The 19,318-nt window shown below is 36.3% G+C and overlaps 2 protein-coding genes across 2 annotated transcripts; one reads left to right on the forward strand and one right to left on the reverse strand.

Annotated features, from left to right (window-relative positions):
* Positions 1 to 5,898: 5,898 nt before the first annotated feature.
* h2az2b (H2A.Z variant histone 2b) lies at positions 5,899 to 8,461 on the reverse strand. Its single transcript, XM_073829828.1, has 6 exons — positions 8,402 to 8,461; positions 7,604 to 7,653; positions 6,811 to 6,888; positions 6,608 to 6,721; positions 6,341 to 6,470; positions 5,899 to 6,253 (listed from the first exon to the last, which is right to left on the reverse strand). The coding sequence occupies exons 2-6, from the start codon at positions 7,604 to 7,606 to the stop codon at positions 6,192 to 6,194; spliced, it is 387 nt and encodes a 128-aa protein (XP_073685929.1). The 5' UTR covers positions 7,607 to 7,653; positions 8,402 to 8,461; the 3' UTR covers positions 5,899 to 6,191.
* Positions 8,462 to 13,587: 5,126 nt separating this feature from the next.
* purbb (purine-rich element binding protein Bb) lies at positions 13,588 to 17,694 on the forward strand. Its single transcript, XM_073829790.1, has one exon. It carries the CDS (start codon positions 13,675 to 13,677, stop codon positions 14,554 to 14,556), a length of 882 nt encoding a protein of 293 aa, XP_073685891.1. The 5' UTR covers positions 13,588 to 13,674; the 3' UTR covers positions 14,557 to 17,694.
* The last annotated feature ends 1,624 nt before the right edge of the window (positions 17,695 to 19,318 follow it).

A 19,318-nucleotide genomic window follows, 5' to 3' on the forward strand; every position in this document is an offset into this window, starting at 1 on the left:
TGCATAATTATTAGGTACGTTTTCTTTTACAGATAAAATGAGACAAAAAAGAGATTCAACTCAGAGTGAAAAGTCAAAATATTTGGTCGAGACACGACAATTTGAAAATCTGGAATCTGAGGGTGCAAAAAAAATCATGTTCCATAAAGATATTTTGTAAATGTCCTACCGTAAATATATCGAAACCTACTTTTTGATTAGTAATATGCATTGCTAAGAAGTTCATTTAGGCAACTTTAAAGGTCTCAATATTTTTCTCAATATTTCGATTTTTTTTTTGCACCCTCAGAAAAAAAGAAGATCCTTATGACTGGTTGTGTGGTCCAGGGTCGCAATTTTTGACTTTTCAGTCTGTTACAGTTTTTTACAGACACTAGGACACATTTCTCAATACTTAGGTCACTGTTGCAAAACTCTTGACACAATTCTCCTAACCGACTTTCAGCTTGGCAAAGCAGTTCATTTCACATTCAAAATGCACTACAACTACCAAAACACTTTATTCAGGTCTCAAATAAACTCATTCTTCCAGAACACTAGCAAAGGTTGACAGCCGACAAACACACTTTGTCACTCACAAAACAATGAGCTAAAAAAAACTAACAACACGTAGCATTACACAGTGTTTTCTTGTGTAAAACAAGGACACATCTCTGTTTATAACTGCAATATATGTTACTGGAATGAATCAGGAGGGAATTTATGTTGTTTATTTATTTTTTATTTTTTTGCACTAAGTAATTCCAAAATACAAGAATTTGTATACACACCATCCACTGATACAGATACAATAGTAATGCTAATCTACTGCATTTTTAGATTTGAAATATGTTTCAATAAAATATTGCTTTTGAATTTTGCTGTCTTATTCAGTTTTGCATTATGTTATTGTTTTGAACATAAGTTTAACAGTTTTGAAAACAGTATGTAAGCATGTGCAAAATGTCCTGTACGTACAAAGATTTTTGGCAGTTGTTGTGTCTGAGTGAGAAAAGAATTGATGAAATTTGAGAGATGTAGTCATTGAATGCATTTTGTGCCAAAACAATGATAACTGATCCTCAGTTTAGCCCACATAGACTTCTGTTGTGCTCACTGTGTGAAGAGTTTTGCAAAAGTGACCTAAGTTTTGAGAAATGTGTCCTAGCGTCTGTAAAAAACTGTAAATCTCTTTTTTGCCTCATTTTATTTGTAAAAGAAAACGTATCTAATAATTACGCACAACTGAATGTTTCACTTCCAGCCTTCATGGACAACTATACACTTAAAAATAAAGGTGCTTTAAAAGGTTTTTCAAGCGATCCCATAGAGAAACCATTTTTGGTTCCACAAAGAACCATTTAATTAAAGGTTCTTTGAAGAACCATCTCTTTCATACCTTTTTATAATCTGAAGAACCTTCTTTCACGACAAAGAACCTTTTGTGAAACAGAAAGCTTCTTGAGATGTTTAAGGTTTTTATGAAAAAAAGTTCTTATATGACATCGTAATGTCACGTATTGGTCGTCCTGTCATCATAAACTCTTGCACTACACTTCATGGACTTCAGCCCCCACAAGCCACTGCACCAATCACTGCTCACACCTGCTCCTCGTGACCCACTGCACTGATTGCTGCACACATCTGTTCCTCATTCACACACATGCATTTAAGCCACTCACACACACAACCACCTTGCGAAGTCTTATCGTTCCTCATGGTCATAATTCCGAGCGTTTCTTCCCGTGTTTGTTTTCCCCGTGTGTGTGATTCCTGGACTCCCTCCGGTGTTTGATTCTTGCTGCCAGCCCCGACCTTCTGCCTGTGTTTTGACTACTCTCTGGATTATCCTCGTTGTTATTGTTTGCTGGTGTTTGACCACGTCTTCTAATAAAGCCTGCGTTTGGATCCACACGTCAGTCTCCAGACCTCCTTCGTTACACGTAAAGCACCTTTATTTTTAAAAGTGTATATTGAATTGTAAATGACTATTAAATCATCTATTGATAAAGCTAACAAAATTTCTAAATATAATAAAATGTTACCCAAGTGATATTCTGGTCATATTTTTTTTTTCCAAGCACATTTTACCAATTTTAAACCAAATCAATCTTGTATGTCATTATTTATAAGTGATGTTGTTATGAGCCCCTGCTCTTTTTCTGTTTTATTTCCTGAGTGCAGCTGCTGATTGGATGGGGGGCGGAGACTAGCGCAAACACCTGAACACCTGAGGCCTCTGCCTATTTAAGAGCCGCTGGTGGCACTTCAATGCTGGCTTGCCCTGGGAAGTCTGTTTAGTGTTTGATTTTGAGTTTTGGTTTCTTTATTTGCTTACGTTTAAGGATGGTGTGTGATTGTTTGTTTATAGTTATTACAGAGTACATACTTTTGTGTTTAATGCATTCCTACTTTTGCTTTTCGGTAGCATGTTTTTTGTGTTAAATGCATTTTTTCGGTAGCATGTTTTTGTATCTAAAGCACTTGTTTGTAGTATGCTTTTGTAATTGATGCATGACTACTTTGGGCATGTCCTTTGGTTGCGTTTAGTAGTATGAAAGGTTGGTTTTGACGTTCTTTTGTGTAAACCATTTTTCAGTGGTCATGGGCTGAAGTTATTTCATGGGTTAAAGTTCTTGTATTTGTTTTTTTGCAGTAGGTTTTCTTACTACCTTTTGGAATCTTTTTGTCAGGGGAAATTTTGCAATGGATTTTTATTTGGAGAAGTTTTGTTCATTCTCCTTTATTAGAGAAGCTTTTATAGCTGTAGGAAAGCAGAACTTTAACAAATTGCAGATTTTGATCAAACAGATTGTTTGTGGTAGTCTTAAGGTTGCCACGAGACATTTTATCTGCATTAGTATCAAAGGTTTTTTTTTAGTGATGCTGCTTCAATTTTTGTAGACTGAGTTTGATGTGCATGAAGGGTCTTAGAATGTCAAGGAACTACAACTTGAATTTTAGCTTAAATGTAGCTGTAGGTTAGGAAAAACAAATTGCAAGTGATACAGCTGAAAAGGTTAAAACTGTAGTTTAAAAAAATTGGAAATGGACTGAATTCTGTGTCTGAAATCTGTGGATCAATACTTCACTTATTTTGTGCATGCCTTAATTTTAGGTTGGCCTCAGCATGGATGGACCTTACTGCTACAATGTGTTATATCCGTTCCTTTGTAGAGTTTGCACAGGGAGTTTCTCAGGGAGTTATAGATTTTGATCATCTTGGAGATCTAATTCTTGAGGAATTTAAGAATTGCCTTCCTGAGATCATGGCAATGTTCTTGAATGAACAGTAGGTACTCCAGGCAAACAGAACAGCTCAGCAGATAAGTTTGTGTTGACTCAAAGTGTGTTTGTTCAGCAATCTTGTACAAAATCAGATGAGAGTACTGAAAATATTGCTTGAATCCAGCTCCTTCATTCAGGGTAAGGAAGAAGTTTCAGGAAAATGTATCTGACCTTAAAAGCTGGTTTGTTTTATTACTAAAGGCAGGGTCATAAAATGGCTGATTGCTTTGTATTTACTAAGGCCATTCTTGATGGAGGAGTTGGTGTCTGTAAATGACATTTTGAAGTCCCTGTCAAGGTTCTATGTAGAGTTTAAGTTCTCTTTAGTATTTGGAGTTGCTTTAGTGGTCAGGCCTGAATTTCGTGTGTGCGTGTGCGTGCGTGTGTGTGTGTGTGTGTGTGTTTTTTTTTTTTTGGCTGGAGGTAAAGTTCTGGTTAATCCAGAGGATCTACACACTCATTTGTCTAAGTTAAAATGAGGTTTCCACCAAGATGGATTTCCTGCCTGCGGTATTACCAGAGCTATGTCTAAGCAACTGCAGAGTAAGTCTGTTTTTGAAGATTTGAATGAAGTTAAGTTGATTGAGACATTGGAGCATATATTGGGACATTTGGTCTGTGTTTGAGTTATGTATAGTGAGTATTCCATTCATTAAAAATAATGTTTAAATTGTATTTAATGTTTTATGGTGGGGGTGTTACGAGCCCCTGCTCTTTTTCGGTTTTACTTCCAGAGTGCAGCTGCTGATTGGATGGTGGCAGATACTAGCACAAACACCTGAGGCCGCCTCCTATTTAAGAGCTGCTGGTGGCACTTCAATGGTGGCTTGCCCTGGGAAGTCTGTTTTGTGTTTGATTTGAGTTGTGTTTTCTTTATTTTCTTTTGTTTAAAGATGGTGAGTGATTGTTTTAGTTATTACAGAGTACATGGAAAGCATGGGTAAGTGAGCTGACCCGAAAGACACTTGCTGTGTTAAATTTCTTCCTCGGGAGATAGGAAGTTTTCTTAACTCTTCAGCAAGTTGTAGTTTAAATTAGTCAGCTCACCAATCCTTACTTGATTTATTTCCGTTTAAATGCATTTCATTTAATTTTTTATTTGTCAATTTCTTTTATCTATACAATAAAACTTATCTTTTTGCCCTGGCTACTGTTGTATTTGTTGGTTTTAGAATGTCTTATGTTGGTCCCTAAATGGGTCTTAACAGATATATAATTGTCCATGAAGGTTGGCAGTGGAAAAACTCAAAATTAGGCATGTTTGCTTTAAAGATAAATTGAGCCAAAAATACTTTGCAAATTCTAGTATTGCATCTTTCACATGGGCATTTAATAATATTTGACTTTTCAGTTTGCGCTGAATTTATTTTACTTTTTGGCTTATTTTATCTGTAAAAGAAAACTAATTATGCACACCTAAATGTAAGGAGTTTTTCACTTCCAGCCTTCATTGACAATTATATATCAAATGAATAAATATAAAACTATTAGTAGTTAAGATTATAATGGTTTGGAATTAGTAAAATGTGGTTAAAAAAAAAAGACTAGAATATCAACATGCCAAAAAATTGTTCTCAAAAACATTAAACATTAAAAAAAAAAAGTCAAAACATTAAGTTTTGGCCATTTATTTTATTTTTTTCAACTATACTGAACTGAAACTATTGTTTGTTGCTTAATTTTAGACTTAGAATTTAGACTGTCAACCAGTTAGTTACAGGGTTTCTGCATGTTTTATGAAGGTAAATCTAAGACTTCATTTAAAAATGCAATGTAAAACAGATCCCAAGTTCTTCATTCAATTTAAAAAAACAAACCGCATATGGCTTGAATACTTCTACTCCCAACCACTAGAATATGTGTAACTTAATATAACTTTTACTGTAACTTCTGATCACGTTGCAAAATGGTTCCTCATTAGTAGACATTTGCACTAGAAAACCGATAAAAGCAAAATAACAGTCCTGCTTTCTGGTAAATTGATCAATAAAGTGAGATTATGATTAAAACAAATATTTGGCAACGGGTTAAAAAAACAACTAATTTTCATACTCAATTGTTCATGTTTTAAGCATAAACACTTAATTGTGACCAATTCCTCAGAAAATAATGTTGTATCTTCATTTTACATCTCAGGATAATATCTTTAAGGATTATTAAATGTTTGTACTAAACCAGACAAAAATACTGAAGAAGAAAATAAGTTTTGGCAATATTTAATACCATCAACTATGATTTAAAGACTTTCTACTCCAACGTAAGACCTTTTTGGAACTGTGGAAGGCCAAATAAAGACAAATGAACCCTGTATATGACCACAACTATTTGTTAAACATTTAGTTTATCCTCAGTTATAATGTAAAACAACTATAAAATCATCAAAAATGTTGCTTTAATATTTTTACCCAAGTGTTTACACATCTTTAAGTATTTCTTTTTATGCTCGTTTATTTCAGTAGATATATACAATGGAAATGTAGCTAGGAAAATGTTCCTATACATTTATTCACAACATCTTATGTCCGATCAAAGAATGACTACCAGGATTCAGGATTTCAACAGATCACCTGCAGCAATTAGCAGAATATGAGTTTCTAAACAGCCAAATGAAATCACAAAAAAGGCAAAACACTTAGAAAAAAAATCTTTTAATGTATAAAACAGATTTTAAAAAGCCAATGAAAACCCAAAACCTACTCCTTAACCCAACTAAACACAAAACCCAGGATTACATTTCCTTACCCCGCAACACTTAACACCCCCCCACCCCCATTAATTATCATGAATACAGTACGTCAAACTCTAACCATTGTTATGTTAAACTACGCTTACCAAACATAACCATACAAATGAGGAAACGTAACAAAACGACTGCTCTCTCAATGCTGATTGCCGTTTTCTATACAATCGAACATCAACGCATTTTAAACTGTCTTCTGCTGGCCCTTCTTTCCAATGAGCGACTTGTGGATGTGTGGAATCACACCTGTAAGAAAACAAAAACAAAGAAATGGCATTAAAATAAGTTCAGTGTTAGAAAAACGCATCAAAGCTGCATTTACAACAAACTCACCTCCGCCAGCAATAGTAGCTTTGATAAGCGAATCCAACTCCTCATCACCACGGATGGCCAGTTGTAAATGCCTCGGGGTGATACGCTTCACCTTCAGATCCTTGGAGGCATTACCAGCCAACTCCAAAACCTGTGAATTTGATGAGCGCCGGGTTTGAACGAGGTTGTATTTGCTTCATAGAGAACAGTAATCACAGCCAGCCAACAATTCACCACCATAACATCCAACAGACTTGTTTAACAAACTCTGCCAAATAAAATCATTACCTCAGCAGTCAGGTACTCCAGGATAGCGGCGCTGTACACCGCTGCCGTAGCTCCAACACGACCATGGCTGGTAGTTCGGGTCTTCAGGTGCCGGTGGATACGACCTACAGGGAACTATTAAAAAAAACAATGTAATGTTGAATTATCACTTAATTAAATCAAATTTCAGTTCATTTTTTCTTATTTGGCAGAGGAATGTGTACCTGCAGTCCAGCTCTTTGTGATCTGGAGACTGCTTTCGTCTTGGCCTTTCCACTGTCCTTTCCAGCTTTTCCTCCTGCCTGCAAAAGCAGAAGAAAACTGACTTATTTAAAAGCCATTACAATGGTACCCAATGTACATAATGCATCTTCAAATCAAATGCACAAAAATAAATCGGTTTTAAATCATCCGTTTAGGTTATACACTTGAAAAAAAAAAAGAGCTAGTGCATTTAACAAACCATTGAATTGTTTAAAGAAAAACCTGAAAGTTTTTCCTTGTAAAACTCACTTTAATAACATTCATTTAACGTTACACCACCGGAAAATCTTGTTTTTAACACTACATAAGCGTTTTTATTTCTTGAAGATACATTTTAAACAATTGAGTGATATGAAACGTCCAAAAATGACTCATGTTCAGATTACTTTTATATCCTTAGCATTTAAACAGGCGTATTAACAAACAAAGGTGAGTTTGGCTTATTTATAAACGTTACGTTAACTCTACTCTATTAACGTAAAAACCTGCCATATTTAAGCCCTGCATTTGAAATATTAAATACACCAAATGCATTTGTCTCTTTGATTCGTTTTGCCAAAATAATACAACAAATGCACTTTAATCCACGATCGGCGCTCTTTTACCAAAACGCTGCAAAGCCACAAACACCGCGAGCTTGTTAAAAGCCATCACGTGCATAGAATTAAACCACGGCTCCATTACAATTTACACAAAACGCTAGCAAACGAGCTAGGGTTTATTTTAGAAAGCAGACGATGAAAACTTGCTTACCATATCGTCAGATGAGCGTCTTCTCTTTTCGCACGAAACGGAGGGAAAACACATGCTGCGTCCCAATTCGCCTACTTATACTACGCCCTGAAAGTATGTACTCTTTTTGTGAAGAAAAAGTACATACTTTTGAGTATGTAGCAGAATAGTAGGCAAGCTTTGGGACATACTACTTCCTCATAACTGCGTCTTTAACGGACGCTCTGTTGCTTAGTTACCTTAATCCTGTCACTGTTTAAACTGCCCTGTCAATCATCACAGTTAACACTATCTACATTTCATGTAATTTAATTTCCTACCATATTAGAGAGAAATGAAGAGGCACGTTCCTTCATGAGTCTTTCATGCTGAGAACTTTGCTCTTGTGTTTGCATAATTATGCATTTAAACGTTAACGACCAAACCTATCATTATAAAAGTTCATAATGTTGCTGCACATGAAATATAACGCGGATAACATTTAAAAATATTTTTTATCAGGTTACACACTGATTATTTATCACTCAAACCCCTTTCTCTACCTGTCCGTTGGTCGCGCATATCCTCCATGTTTGTAGTTTTTTAACACTTTTTATGCGTGTTTGTAGTTCTAATCGAATCCTCGTTTACCGCGCAATGTGTTCTGGGCAATATTAGCCGTTAGAGTGTGCATTGATCCGCACTTCGAATTCCGAAGTTAAGTAGTAGACCATCCGGGAATCTTTGGAATACTTTTTTAAACGTACTACGATTTGGGACATACTAATTCTATTTTCGAATACTATTTAGGACGGATAGTATGCGAATTGGGACGCAGCAACAATGATGCCCACTTCAGCGTTAGCGCGGTACGTTCCAGCGTTATAACCAATCAGCGTGGCACGTCTTGGTTTGAAACGTCGGTTTCGTCCAATCACAGAGCTTCTTTATATGTGGGTGGGTTTTTTTAGTTCTCTTTTTTTCTTTGGACCACCAGCGCACTAGTCTTGTGCGCATGCGTGTCGCCGTCATCATTGATTACAAAAAATTGAAGTATTTTTTTTATTGTGATATGATTGGCAATCTTTCGATCACAATAAATATATAGATTCGTAACTGGAATGTTCTATCGCATTCCGTAGTTCTGGTTCAAAAGCTACAACGCATAACAAATAAATAGTCACTGAGCACGTTTTGTCAGATTTGTTCTAGGGCAGTTTCTGTTTAGCTTCCTCATTTCAAACCTCTAAAACTAAAATTATAAAAGTGCCCTTGTGAGCCCCTTTCATTTTGTATGCTTGGTGACCTTGATGATGATCATGTGACCTTAGCTGTATATAAAACAAATAGGATTTTGAACACTGGGTTTTAATGTGTTTTCTTATTTCTACATTTAATGTGCATATCATAGAATAACTCTTCTTCTTCATCCTATTTCTTTCAGTACGTCTTTCTCTCGTTTGCAGGCTGATGTGTTTTATGTTGTGGGGGTTTGGCTTAAAAACTGCTAAATGCTCATAATAAAAGCGCATTTCTTTTACCTGTCTGTGCTCTAAATCAATTTCGGGCTCCATACCTTAACCATACGCGCATGCGCGCTGCGTTTGCCGCGTTTTTGGTCTCTGAAGACTCGTCTACAAACGAATGAATTACCACAACAATAACGAGAAACATAAGTAAAACAGTAGTAAATCATCAAAACATGGTTATCATATGATTAAAAGCCTATGTTCATCAATTAAATAGAATTGTTGTTACAAAAATACCACCTGAAAGTCACAATATTCACACATCCTCACCTATCCAAAGGTAATTATTTATTGGCTAAATTATCTATGACTATGTGACTATATGGGACCACAAAACCAGTCATAAGGGTCAATTTTGTGAAATTGAGATTTATACATCATCTGAAAGCTGAATATTGATGTATGGTGTGACAATATTTGGCCAAGATACTACTTTTTCCAATCTTTAAAGTAAAGTGTTTAGAGCTTTTAAGATGAAAACCTTTTTTTAAAGCTGAATAAATATTGAAGTATGGTTTGTCAGGATAGAACAATATTTGGCCTAAATACAACTATTTGAAAATCTGGAATATGAGGGTGCCAAAAAATCTAAATATTGAGAAATTGCATTTAAACTTGTCCAAATGAAATTCTTACTAATCAAAAATTAAGTTTTTATATATTTACGGTAGGAAATTTATAAGATATCTTCATGGAAGGCTTAACCCATTTAATCCCAATTTTTTTTTCCCAGAGTAACCCGTTGAAATAATCAATTATTATTTTTGGAATTGTGTTTTATAGTCGATCACAACTGTGATAATGTGTGTACTGAATTAGGGATGCTCTGATCCGATATTCATACCGGTATTGGCTCTGATACTGCCACGCTTTGTTGGATCGGGTATCGGTCATAGAGGGCTGATCCAAATCCAATATTGTGCATATTATTCTGTGTTGCCGTTAAGCCGTATAAAAGCATTATAAAGCACAAAAACGTTTTTGTGTACTATATTCCAAGTTTTCTGAAGCCATGCAATAGCTTAATGTGAGGCCTTCAAACCATGTTTATTAAAGTATTTATCATTGAATCATTTATTCAGGAGATTGCAATCGTGAAACAAGTCTTTATTAATTGAGACACTGACTTTTGAAAATTTTAAAAATTTAGTTTGAATATTTTTTTAAAAGGCTTAAGCAATGAACATTTTGTCAGAACCACTAATAAATTTTGTTATTTTGTTTAGATTTTTAGTCTTTTTTTTCTTCAGAGTCATGAGAAAAGTGATCTCCCATTTATAAAAAAAAAAAATCATGATTTTCAGTTTATCCACAATTATGCAGCTTTAGTTTACATGTTTATGACCGCATATAATTCATTAAAAGCTTAATTTTATAAAGTATAAGTTCATATCAAAATGCATAAGCATTTTGTGTTTTTCAGTTGAATAAAATACAATTTTCTCTATTTTTCATCATTGAGGATTTCTTTTAAAAAGTTTAAAAATCTCGTCTCGTAAATTGTATAATATTCTGGCCTTTGCTGCCAGGAAAAATATTTTACTTAATTGGATTAGTGATAAATCTCCATCACTTAAAGGTTGGCATAAGATCATTTTTGAGTTGATTTCCCTGGAGCGTCTTACCTATGTATTGTATCAAAAAAAACAGGCCAGTTTTATAAAGTCTGGACCCCATGTCTTGACTATTTGGAACCTCATCTTCCTCCTATTATATTACAAGGAATGTTGTAGTTGTATAACTCTCCAGACAATTAACTTTTTGTTTTTCCTTATCTGTTTTATATGAGGTAATCCTGTGTTATTTAAAGTCTGAGCTATTTGTGTTCTTTGTTTTTGTTGCTGTTTTGATGATGTCTTGTTATTTTTGTATTATAATGAAAATGCAATAAATATAATTATTAAAAAGTATTAAGTGTCTCGTCACACCCCTAAAATATACATATATTTTTTTAGATGTATTATTTTATTTTTCTTTATAATGAAACAGTAATTGAAACAGTGTGAAAGAATGATTATCAGTTCCAAACAGAGATATATAAATTCTGCTGATAAATAAGCTTTCCATTGATGTATGGTTTGTTAAGATTGTTAAGATGTTTGTTAAGACAATATTTGGCTGAGATACAGCTATTTAAAACATCTGAGGGTGCAAAAAAAAAAAAATCTTTAAAGTTGTCCAAATGCATTGCATATTACTTATCAAAAATTAAGTTTTGATATATTTACAGCAGGAAATGTACAAAATATCTTCATGAAACAGGATCTTTACTTAATATCCTAATTATGTTATTTATTAAATTGTTGTATTGATCTATTTTTAAATATTATTGATTTAAATATTACTATTTAGGGTTAATTGCTTTTTATTTTTTAAATTTAGTCTTTATTTATTTATTTCCAGTTAGGTAACATTTGTGATTTCGCTTTATTTCAGCTTTATTTAAATCAAAATACTTTTAATGGTTTGGTTAACAATAATAACCCTATAGTCATAATAATATGTGACCCTAGACCACAAAACCAGTCATAAGGGTAAATTTTTTGAAATTGAGATTTATACATCATATATTTACACAATATTTTCATTGATGTTTGTTAGGATAGGACAATATTTGGCCGAGATATATTTGAACTATCTGAAAATCTGGAATCTGAGTGTGCAATAAAATCAAAATATTGAGAAAATCGCCTTTAAAGTTGTCCAAATGAAGTTCTCAGCCATGCATATTACTAATCAAAAAAATATGTTTTGATATATGTACAGTATGGAACATGAGCTTTACTTAATATCCTAATGATTTTTTATAATATAATTTTATAAAATAATTTTGACCCATACAATGTATTTTTGGCTATTGTTACAAATGTACCCATGTAGCTATAGATTAATAAACATATATATATATGTTTTCAAAGAAAAGGTCTTCTGTCATAAACAACAGCAAAAAATACACCAAAATTGTGAGTGACTTGTCTTATGCTTGTCCGTTTTTATGTATATGAATTTTTCAGTTTTTTTTTTTTCATTCTTTATATACATTTTTATGTTTACATGATGTTTCCCTAAAATGATCAAAAGCTAAACCAAAAAGTTAACAATGTGTAGGCTATTTATACTCGTATTGGTTCTTAAGCCTGTAATTTTATTCTAGACATGGGCAGACTGTATGTGAAACATTCATGCATTCCACTAACAGAAATCCATAGAATTTTGATTAAAAACAAAACTATATTTCTCACATATGTGTTTCATATAAATTATATTAATAATATACTTTGTAATTTGATATTAATGTTCTGTCTGAGACCATTGGCCTGCATTAAGATTCAAGAGTAGTTTGGTACACAAATGTGCGAACAGAAGCAGTGAACATGGCATAAGGTTTAATGTAGCTTAATAAGGAAGTGAAGCACATGCTTGTGTTAAAATTTCCCATAGGTGATTCAGGACACTGAGTATGCATGGATGAGCAACAGTAATAGTTGAATAATAATAGTGAATTATTTTTTTCAAACTTAGAATTACCTTTTGAGAAATCAATGAAATAAGTTTTGCTCATCTAATGATTTCTATAGCATCCGTTAATTGTATAATACCATAATTGTGCTATATTATTATCAACAATTCTCATTTTCACAGTTTGATATGACTATTATAGGAACTGTGTGAGACAGAGCAATAATTAAATCAATTTCCAATCATTTAAAAAAAAGGTCTTACTGAACCAGTTACATAGAATTTACTTTTGTATTGCCTTCTACAATTAAAAGCGACTCAGGAGTGATAATTATTCGTGTGCGCGCTTTTCATGATCACAGTGACCTCGGGAATTAAAGCCTGACGTCACGTTTGACGTCTTTCCTCACAGAAAGGGTGGACGTTCAGCAGCTGATCTACAGTCAGTGTTTACGTCATTGCTCATACTTCAAGAGTAGGAAATCAACTGATCCTGGATCAGATTTTAAAATAAAATACGTGCACATAAATGCTAAAGTTAATAAAACTGTTATGCAAGCTACGGGTGATAATTTAGTATAAATCGCAAACAGAGACAATTTTATTTAAAAAAATATATATTATTAGCTTATAAAAACATTAATGAATTGGTCACTATATATGTTTTATTGATTTCTGACCTTCATTAGTTTTCTGTATAATAGTCTAATACTGTTTTATTCTAGTTTATATTGGTATATTAACATCAAATGGACGTAATATTTGTATCTATTTACTATTCTGTCACTTTTCTTGCACTGGTGCACCTGGAAAGTGCTCTATATAAATGATGACATACAAAATGATGCTACTGTTTATTAGTTATCCTTCAAAGCCTGAGCTGAGCTCCAGAAGGACAGGAAATGCCTGCACAGGCGGAGGAAATGTCTCCAACCAATGGAGGCCGAGCGCACCTCCCTCCCGCTCCGAATGACAAGCGCGCAGACCTATTAGTGACCCCGCGAGGGCGCGCCGCCTGTTATTGGCAGATGTGAGGCCAATGCTGTGGTGCTGAGAGCCGTGCGTGCTGGAGCAGGGCAGAGAGGAGCGTTTCTCTGTGGGAGAAGTTGGCTGGAGGTGCTGAAGATGGCGGATGGAGACAGCGGGAGCGAGCGCGGTGGCCTCCAGCACTTCCAGAGGGAGCAGGAGACCCAGGAGTTGGCGTCCAAGCGCCTGGACATCCAGAACAAGCGCTTCTACTTGGACGTTAAGCAGAATGCGAAGGGCCGTTTCATCAAGATAGCGGAGGTGGGCGCCGGGGGCTCCAAGAGCCGCCTGACTCTTTCCATGTCCGTGGCGGCCGAGTTCCGCGACTACCTCGGGGATTTCATCGAGCACTACGCCCAGCTGGGGCCGAGCAGCCCGGAGCAGATCGCGCAGTCGTCCGGCGGCGAAGACGGCGGCCCGCGGCGGGCGCTGAAGAGCGAATTCTTGGTGCGCGAGAACCGCAAATACTACCTCGATCTGAAGGAGAACCAGCGCGGGAGGTTCCTGCGCATCCGCCAGACCGTTAACCGAGGTCCCGGCTTCGGTGTCGGCGGAGGGGGCGGTCCCGGCAGCGGCGTGCAGGCCGGCCAGACCATCGCGCTGCCGGCGCAAGGCTTGATTGAGTTCCGAGACGCGCTGGCCAAGCTCATCGACGACTACGGCGGGGAGGACGAAGAGCTCAGCGGGGGGCCCGGGGCCGCGGGGGGCTACGGCGAGCTCCCCGAGGGCACCTCCATCATGGTGGACTCCAAGAGGTTCTTTTTCGACGTCGGCTCCAACAAGTACGGCGTGTTCCTGAGGGTCAGCGAGGTCAAGCCCAGTTACAGGAACTCCATCACCATCCCCTTCAAGGCCTGGGGGAAGTTCGGAGGAGCCTTCTGCCGCTACGCTGAGGAGATGAAGGAGATCCAGGAGAGACACCGGGACAAGATGTACGAGAGGAGAGAGGAGTCTGAGGGTGAGGATGTGGACGACGACTGACACCAGGAGATGGCCGGACGCGTGAACAATAAGTGCATGAACTGAACTCAAATAGCCTACTAAAATATTCATCGGACAGAAAAATAGATCTGTGAAGTTTCTATGTGGTGAGGGTTTGGGGAGGGAGAGGGTTGTCTATATTGAAGCCATGGGGCCAAGGATGTCTCGTGGGGTTTTGATTTATTCCCGATGCTGCCCTGTCCTGTGAAACCAGCAAGTTTAATTGTCTTAGCTAACAATTAAACCTTTGTTACATCAACGCCAAGGCTGCTGAATCTCAAAAGCCAGGCTACAAGGGTGCATACTGTCCAACATGTTTTTAGAGGGGAGAAATTTAGTATATACAGTATATATATAGAGAGAGAGAGAGAGAGAGAGAGCATCACTGGTCTTCATGGTGTGTTTCCTACCTTCAAGGCAGAATGAGACTTTCAGAACGTACATCAGTTGTGTTTTTTCCCTTTTATTAAATTAGGGGTTTTGTTCTTGCATCAACGTGACTTTAATAGTTTGGCCAATTGCAGTGAAATATTGTTAAAATTCAGATTTGGAGCATATGACCCCTGGTTTTTTGTTTGTGTGTCTCGGCTGAGACTTAAAAGTCATAATCTGACTTTATTACAGGCATTATTGATAAAAATAGTTGATATTTTGGTTTTGGGGTCAACGTACAAAAAGCTTTGTCTTTTTCAGATTCGGGTCCAACATTTGGTTAATGTAAAGGACAGAGCGACACGGGCGAGTGCATTTTCACCCCGTCCCCTTTTGCGTTGTCTTTTTTTACGTGAGATTGTTCTTTATCAGAGAATACGAAAACAAACCAGCATATTTTTGAATACGCAAAGTAAAAAATTATATATGAATTACAGAATTATTAAAGCTCAAAAGCTAATTTTATAAAAAAGATAAACTGGGATTGGAAGACTGTCCAGTGTATTTGTTTTTGTGAAAGACTATATGAGATTAGCCGTCGCCCTCCCTAGCTCCTCCCACGACCTTTTTGAGTTTACAGCACGCACTTCATTACGTTTTCTTTCTGCAATTAATATCAAGCGTCTTTGGTCTCGTGCGTCCATTTCTGTGCATGCCCGTCCCGCATTTGCCTTTCTATTTAATTTATTGCTTTAGTATCTGCAGCTATATTAATGCAAGATTTTTGTTTAGCCTCTCACCAAAAATATGATTAAAGTAACCAAGTAGACCAGTGGGTAATGATGGAGAAAGATTATTAACATCAAACACATTTCATCCATGCACTTTAGCAAAAACTCAAAAGGCGATTTGCTTGCATCCAAGGCGAAGAATTGAATAACTTTTTATATTTTTTGGGAGCAACATTGTTTTGTCCTGATTGTGTGGCAGCTGTCGAAGTCATGTGTACTGCTGTGATCCTTCCTAAAACGCAAGAATTGCATCCTATGTTATGAAATATTTTCACACACTCTTATCTGCTGGCCACAGAATTGTTAACGGATGCCAATCTCGGCAGTCGTTTTCTGTACTTCCACAATTGCAGCAGCTGTTTCTCCTCAACGGCGCGCTGACTTTGCAGGCCAGCTATTTTAATGCGAGAAGCATGAAGAGTGCGAGCATTCCTGGCCTGGTGGCCGTGGATTCAGCTGTGCCTTATGCTCTGAAGTGCGCCGAGGCACAAGGGCCCGATTGTTAAGCCGTTTGCACGCTACTGCAAATGTTATTACATCAGCAGGCTGCATTCTGCACGTGACCGTATAGTACAGAAAAACCTGTCAGCGTTGAACGTTTTCAGTGCAACCTTAAAAAACAGGCCCCGATTTGGCAGCCGAGGCTGAACGTCGATAGAAAGCGTGACACAGCAGCTGTTGGCAGGACATTCTTGCGTTTTCCCCCCCTGCCTGCCCCCCTCCTCAGCTGCTGTTCGGGTTGCTCCGCTAAACTGAGCATTTGTAGACGGGAGGCACCATTTGAGACTCGAGGGGGGCTGAGTTGCTTTAGGAAGGGGATTTGCCATGTTTTAGCACATTGTGTGTTTAAATCTGCAGCGTTTGTGCATTCGTTTTGATTGTATGACCCATCAGTACTATTAGTGAATGTGTCATGTTTAAAGAACTGAGATCTAATTGCTCCGCCAATGCAAATGACAACAAAAAGCCATTTTTTCTTCACTTTGAGGGATGCATTAAAACACTCTAGAGGCTGCTAAACTTTAAAGTGGAGTTAAATATCGCAGCACTTTTTCATTTAACCTCTCCATTTAAAACATGGAATCGGGCACAAATATCTCGCAGAACACCGTAAATGGACTTTCTTTCGACTAAACTTGGCTGTGTTTATTTCAGATGTATTATATATATATATATAAATATATATGTGAGAATATGTGCTGTAAAAGTTTGTGTTTTGTTTCCGCCTTACTGTCACTAAAAAAAACAACAACACACACATCAGGGACAGGAAGCAATACTCATCCAGAGGGATGAGATTATGAGTTCATTTCCTGTCAGATCTCACAATTGGCTGATTTGTCTTCCTGTTTCCTGAGGTTGGGATTTGTGCAAAGTTGTGTGGGGAGCCTGCATTCTTTTCGAGTGAACAATACCTCTGTATCACTGTACGAAAGATTGGAAAAGCTGAAAGAATGTTCTGTTATTCCAGGTGACTCACCCGAGCTCTTAACAGCATCCATGTGTCAACCACTGTCGACCACGTTTTCCTGATCGTGCGCACAAGAGCAGCAATTCATAGAACAATCTTTATCGAAAGGTAGCTATTTTTCCGATATCCTATGTGTTCAGCAGATTTTAACGTCGGAATGCCCTCGTCTGGTTCAAACTCAGGTTTATGGCATTCTCAGTATATATATTTACTCGATTCATTTTCTATCTGTTACTTGATACTGACGTTACGGAGCGAGTTCATGGCTACTGCAGGACACTGTCAAGAGCTCAGGTCTCAGATACTCAAAGTATCTCCACCCATCCCATCGAGCCCTGCCCCCCCATACTAGACTGCCTCTATCAGAACAGGCAGCCTTTCATTTTTTTCCCATGGCTAAACCTTTTTCTCTTTTTTTTTTTCTGGAGATTTACAAGTCTATATTTAGAAAATGCTATGTATGTTTGTAACAGAATAAAGGAAATTATAAATGATGGAAAGCAAGCTACTGGCCTGGCGTTGTTTTATTTATTTTATTTTATTTTTCTATTTAGTTAACAGGGACATTGTACATTAATAAAACATTCCTGTAAATGTACCAGAATTAGCTGCCAAGGGCTATTTTTCATCCATAGTCCCTGGACAAGATGTTACAAAATGTAATTAAAATACATACTAGAAAATTTAATAATTACACAAAATGATCATATAGTAGTCTATTTAAAACAAAAGGATCAATTTAAAAAACAACAACACAATAATAAGATAACTAGCAGATAGGAAATTCTAATGTTGACAAATCTGAAAACTAATCAACCAATTCTTCAGTTGAACCCTAAATAATGCATATGTGTCTAGATCTCTTTTAGTTGCTGGAGTAGTATTCCATTCTCATTAGGGTTGGGTATCGTTTGAATTTTATCGATTCCGATTTTGCTTATCGATTCCAATTCTTATCGATTCCTAATTCTGCTGATTCTAAAATTAATATATATATATATATATATATATATATATATATATATATATATATAAACAGTAAAATATTGAAATACACATAAATAGAAAATAATAATAACAATAATTTAATTTCAGCTGGCTGCTAACATGAAAAAAAATATTAAAAAGTTTTAAATCAAACATTTAATTGTCAGACGTTTATTCTGTCTTTTGCCTATGGTTTTATCAAAAATTACCACAACAAAAAAACAACTAGACTAATATAAATTTCAAACATTAAATTGTTAAAGACAAGTAATAAAATAGGAACAAACAAATCAATTAGCAATAGCGTAAATAAATAATCCCGAACAAATGTCAGGTATGAAATTGAAATCAAAAGTTTAAAAACACTGCATAATTTTCTTTTTATACATAAAATATTGATTAATCCTCATTAAATTTATAAAAGATATTCAGTCAGTTAATGATTTTTTTTTTTTTTTGTTCTTTGATTAACATTAATGACAGGCGGCACGTTTATTAGACGATTGTCTCTTTAACACCGAACACAGATCTAAAAAATACTGTTACACATGAGTTTTCTTTCTCATCTGTTAACGTTCACTCAAGACAAACACAGCTGTGTTTATGAGGATATGCTGACGTACTTCGTGCACATGGGTCAATAAATGTGAAAGAGAAGTCAGTTTCGGGCCGGAACAACCTTTTCTGCAGTGGAAATGCACGGAACTGTTCGAGAACGGACACGGAATCCGCATCGCCCAGTGCTCGCTGCACGCCAACAGTGAGCAAGTTATTTTCTTTCCTGCACTTAGTTAAATAGTTTAAAAGTCACATTAAAATGCGAACGTGGAATCGAAATACACGTGTCTTATCGAATAACCGGTTACTGGAAATTTGGAACCGGTTCTAAAATGGAACCGGTTCTCGTTACCCAACCCTAATTCTCGTGCAGCTTTGACAGAAAAAGCACTGACTAAAATTACTTTGTCTAAACGGCATAATACAGTCTTCTTTTAATGCGCCTCTTGTAGGGCGATACTCAGTTGTTCTAATACTAACTAACTGACCAAGAGGGGGAGAAGTTTTGTTTGTATGCATTGGTTGTTTACCAGTTTAAGTGTTGTTTTTATAGTATTTATAATTTGTATTCCTATTTTGAGTT

This window comes from Garra rufa, chromosome 23, assembly GCF_049309525.1.
Source record: "Garra rufa chromosome 23, GarRuf1.0, whole genome shotgun sequence".
Lineage (NCBI taxonomy): Eukaryota > Metazoa > Chordata > Actinopteri > Cypriniformes > Cyprinidae > Garra > Garra rufa.

Excerpts from the sequence above, each read along its gene's own strand:
- purbb (XM_073829790.1), top strand. The coding sequence starts at position 13,675 with ATGGCGGATGGAGACAGCGGGAGCGAGCGCGGTGGCCTCCAGCACTTC.
- h2az2b (XM_073829828.1), bottom strand. Across the intron at positions 6,471-6,607 it reads TGGAGTACCTGACTGCTGAG|GTTTTGGAGTTGGCTGGTAA; the intron begins GTAATGATTTTA and ends TCAAATTCACAG. Across the intron at positions 6,254-6,340 it reads AGCTACTATTGCTGGCGGAG|GTGTGATTCCACACATCCAC; the intron begins GTGAGTTTGTTG and ends GTTTTCTTACAG.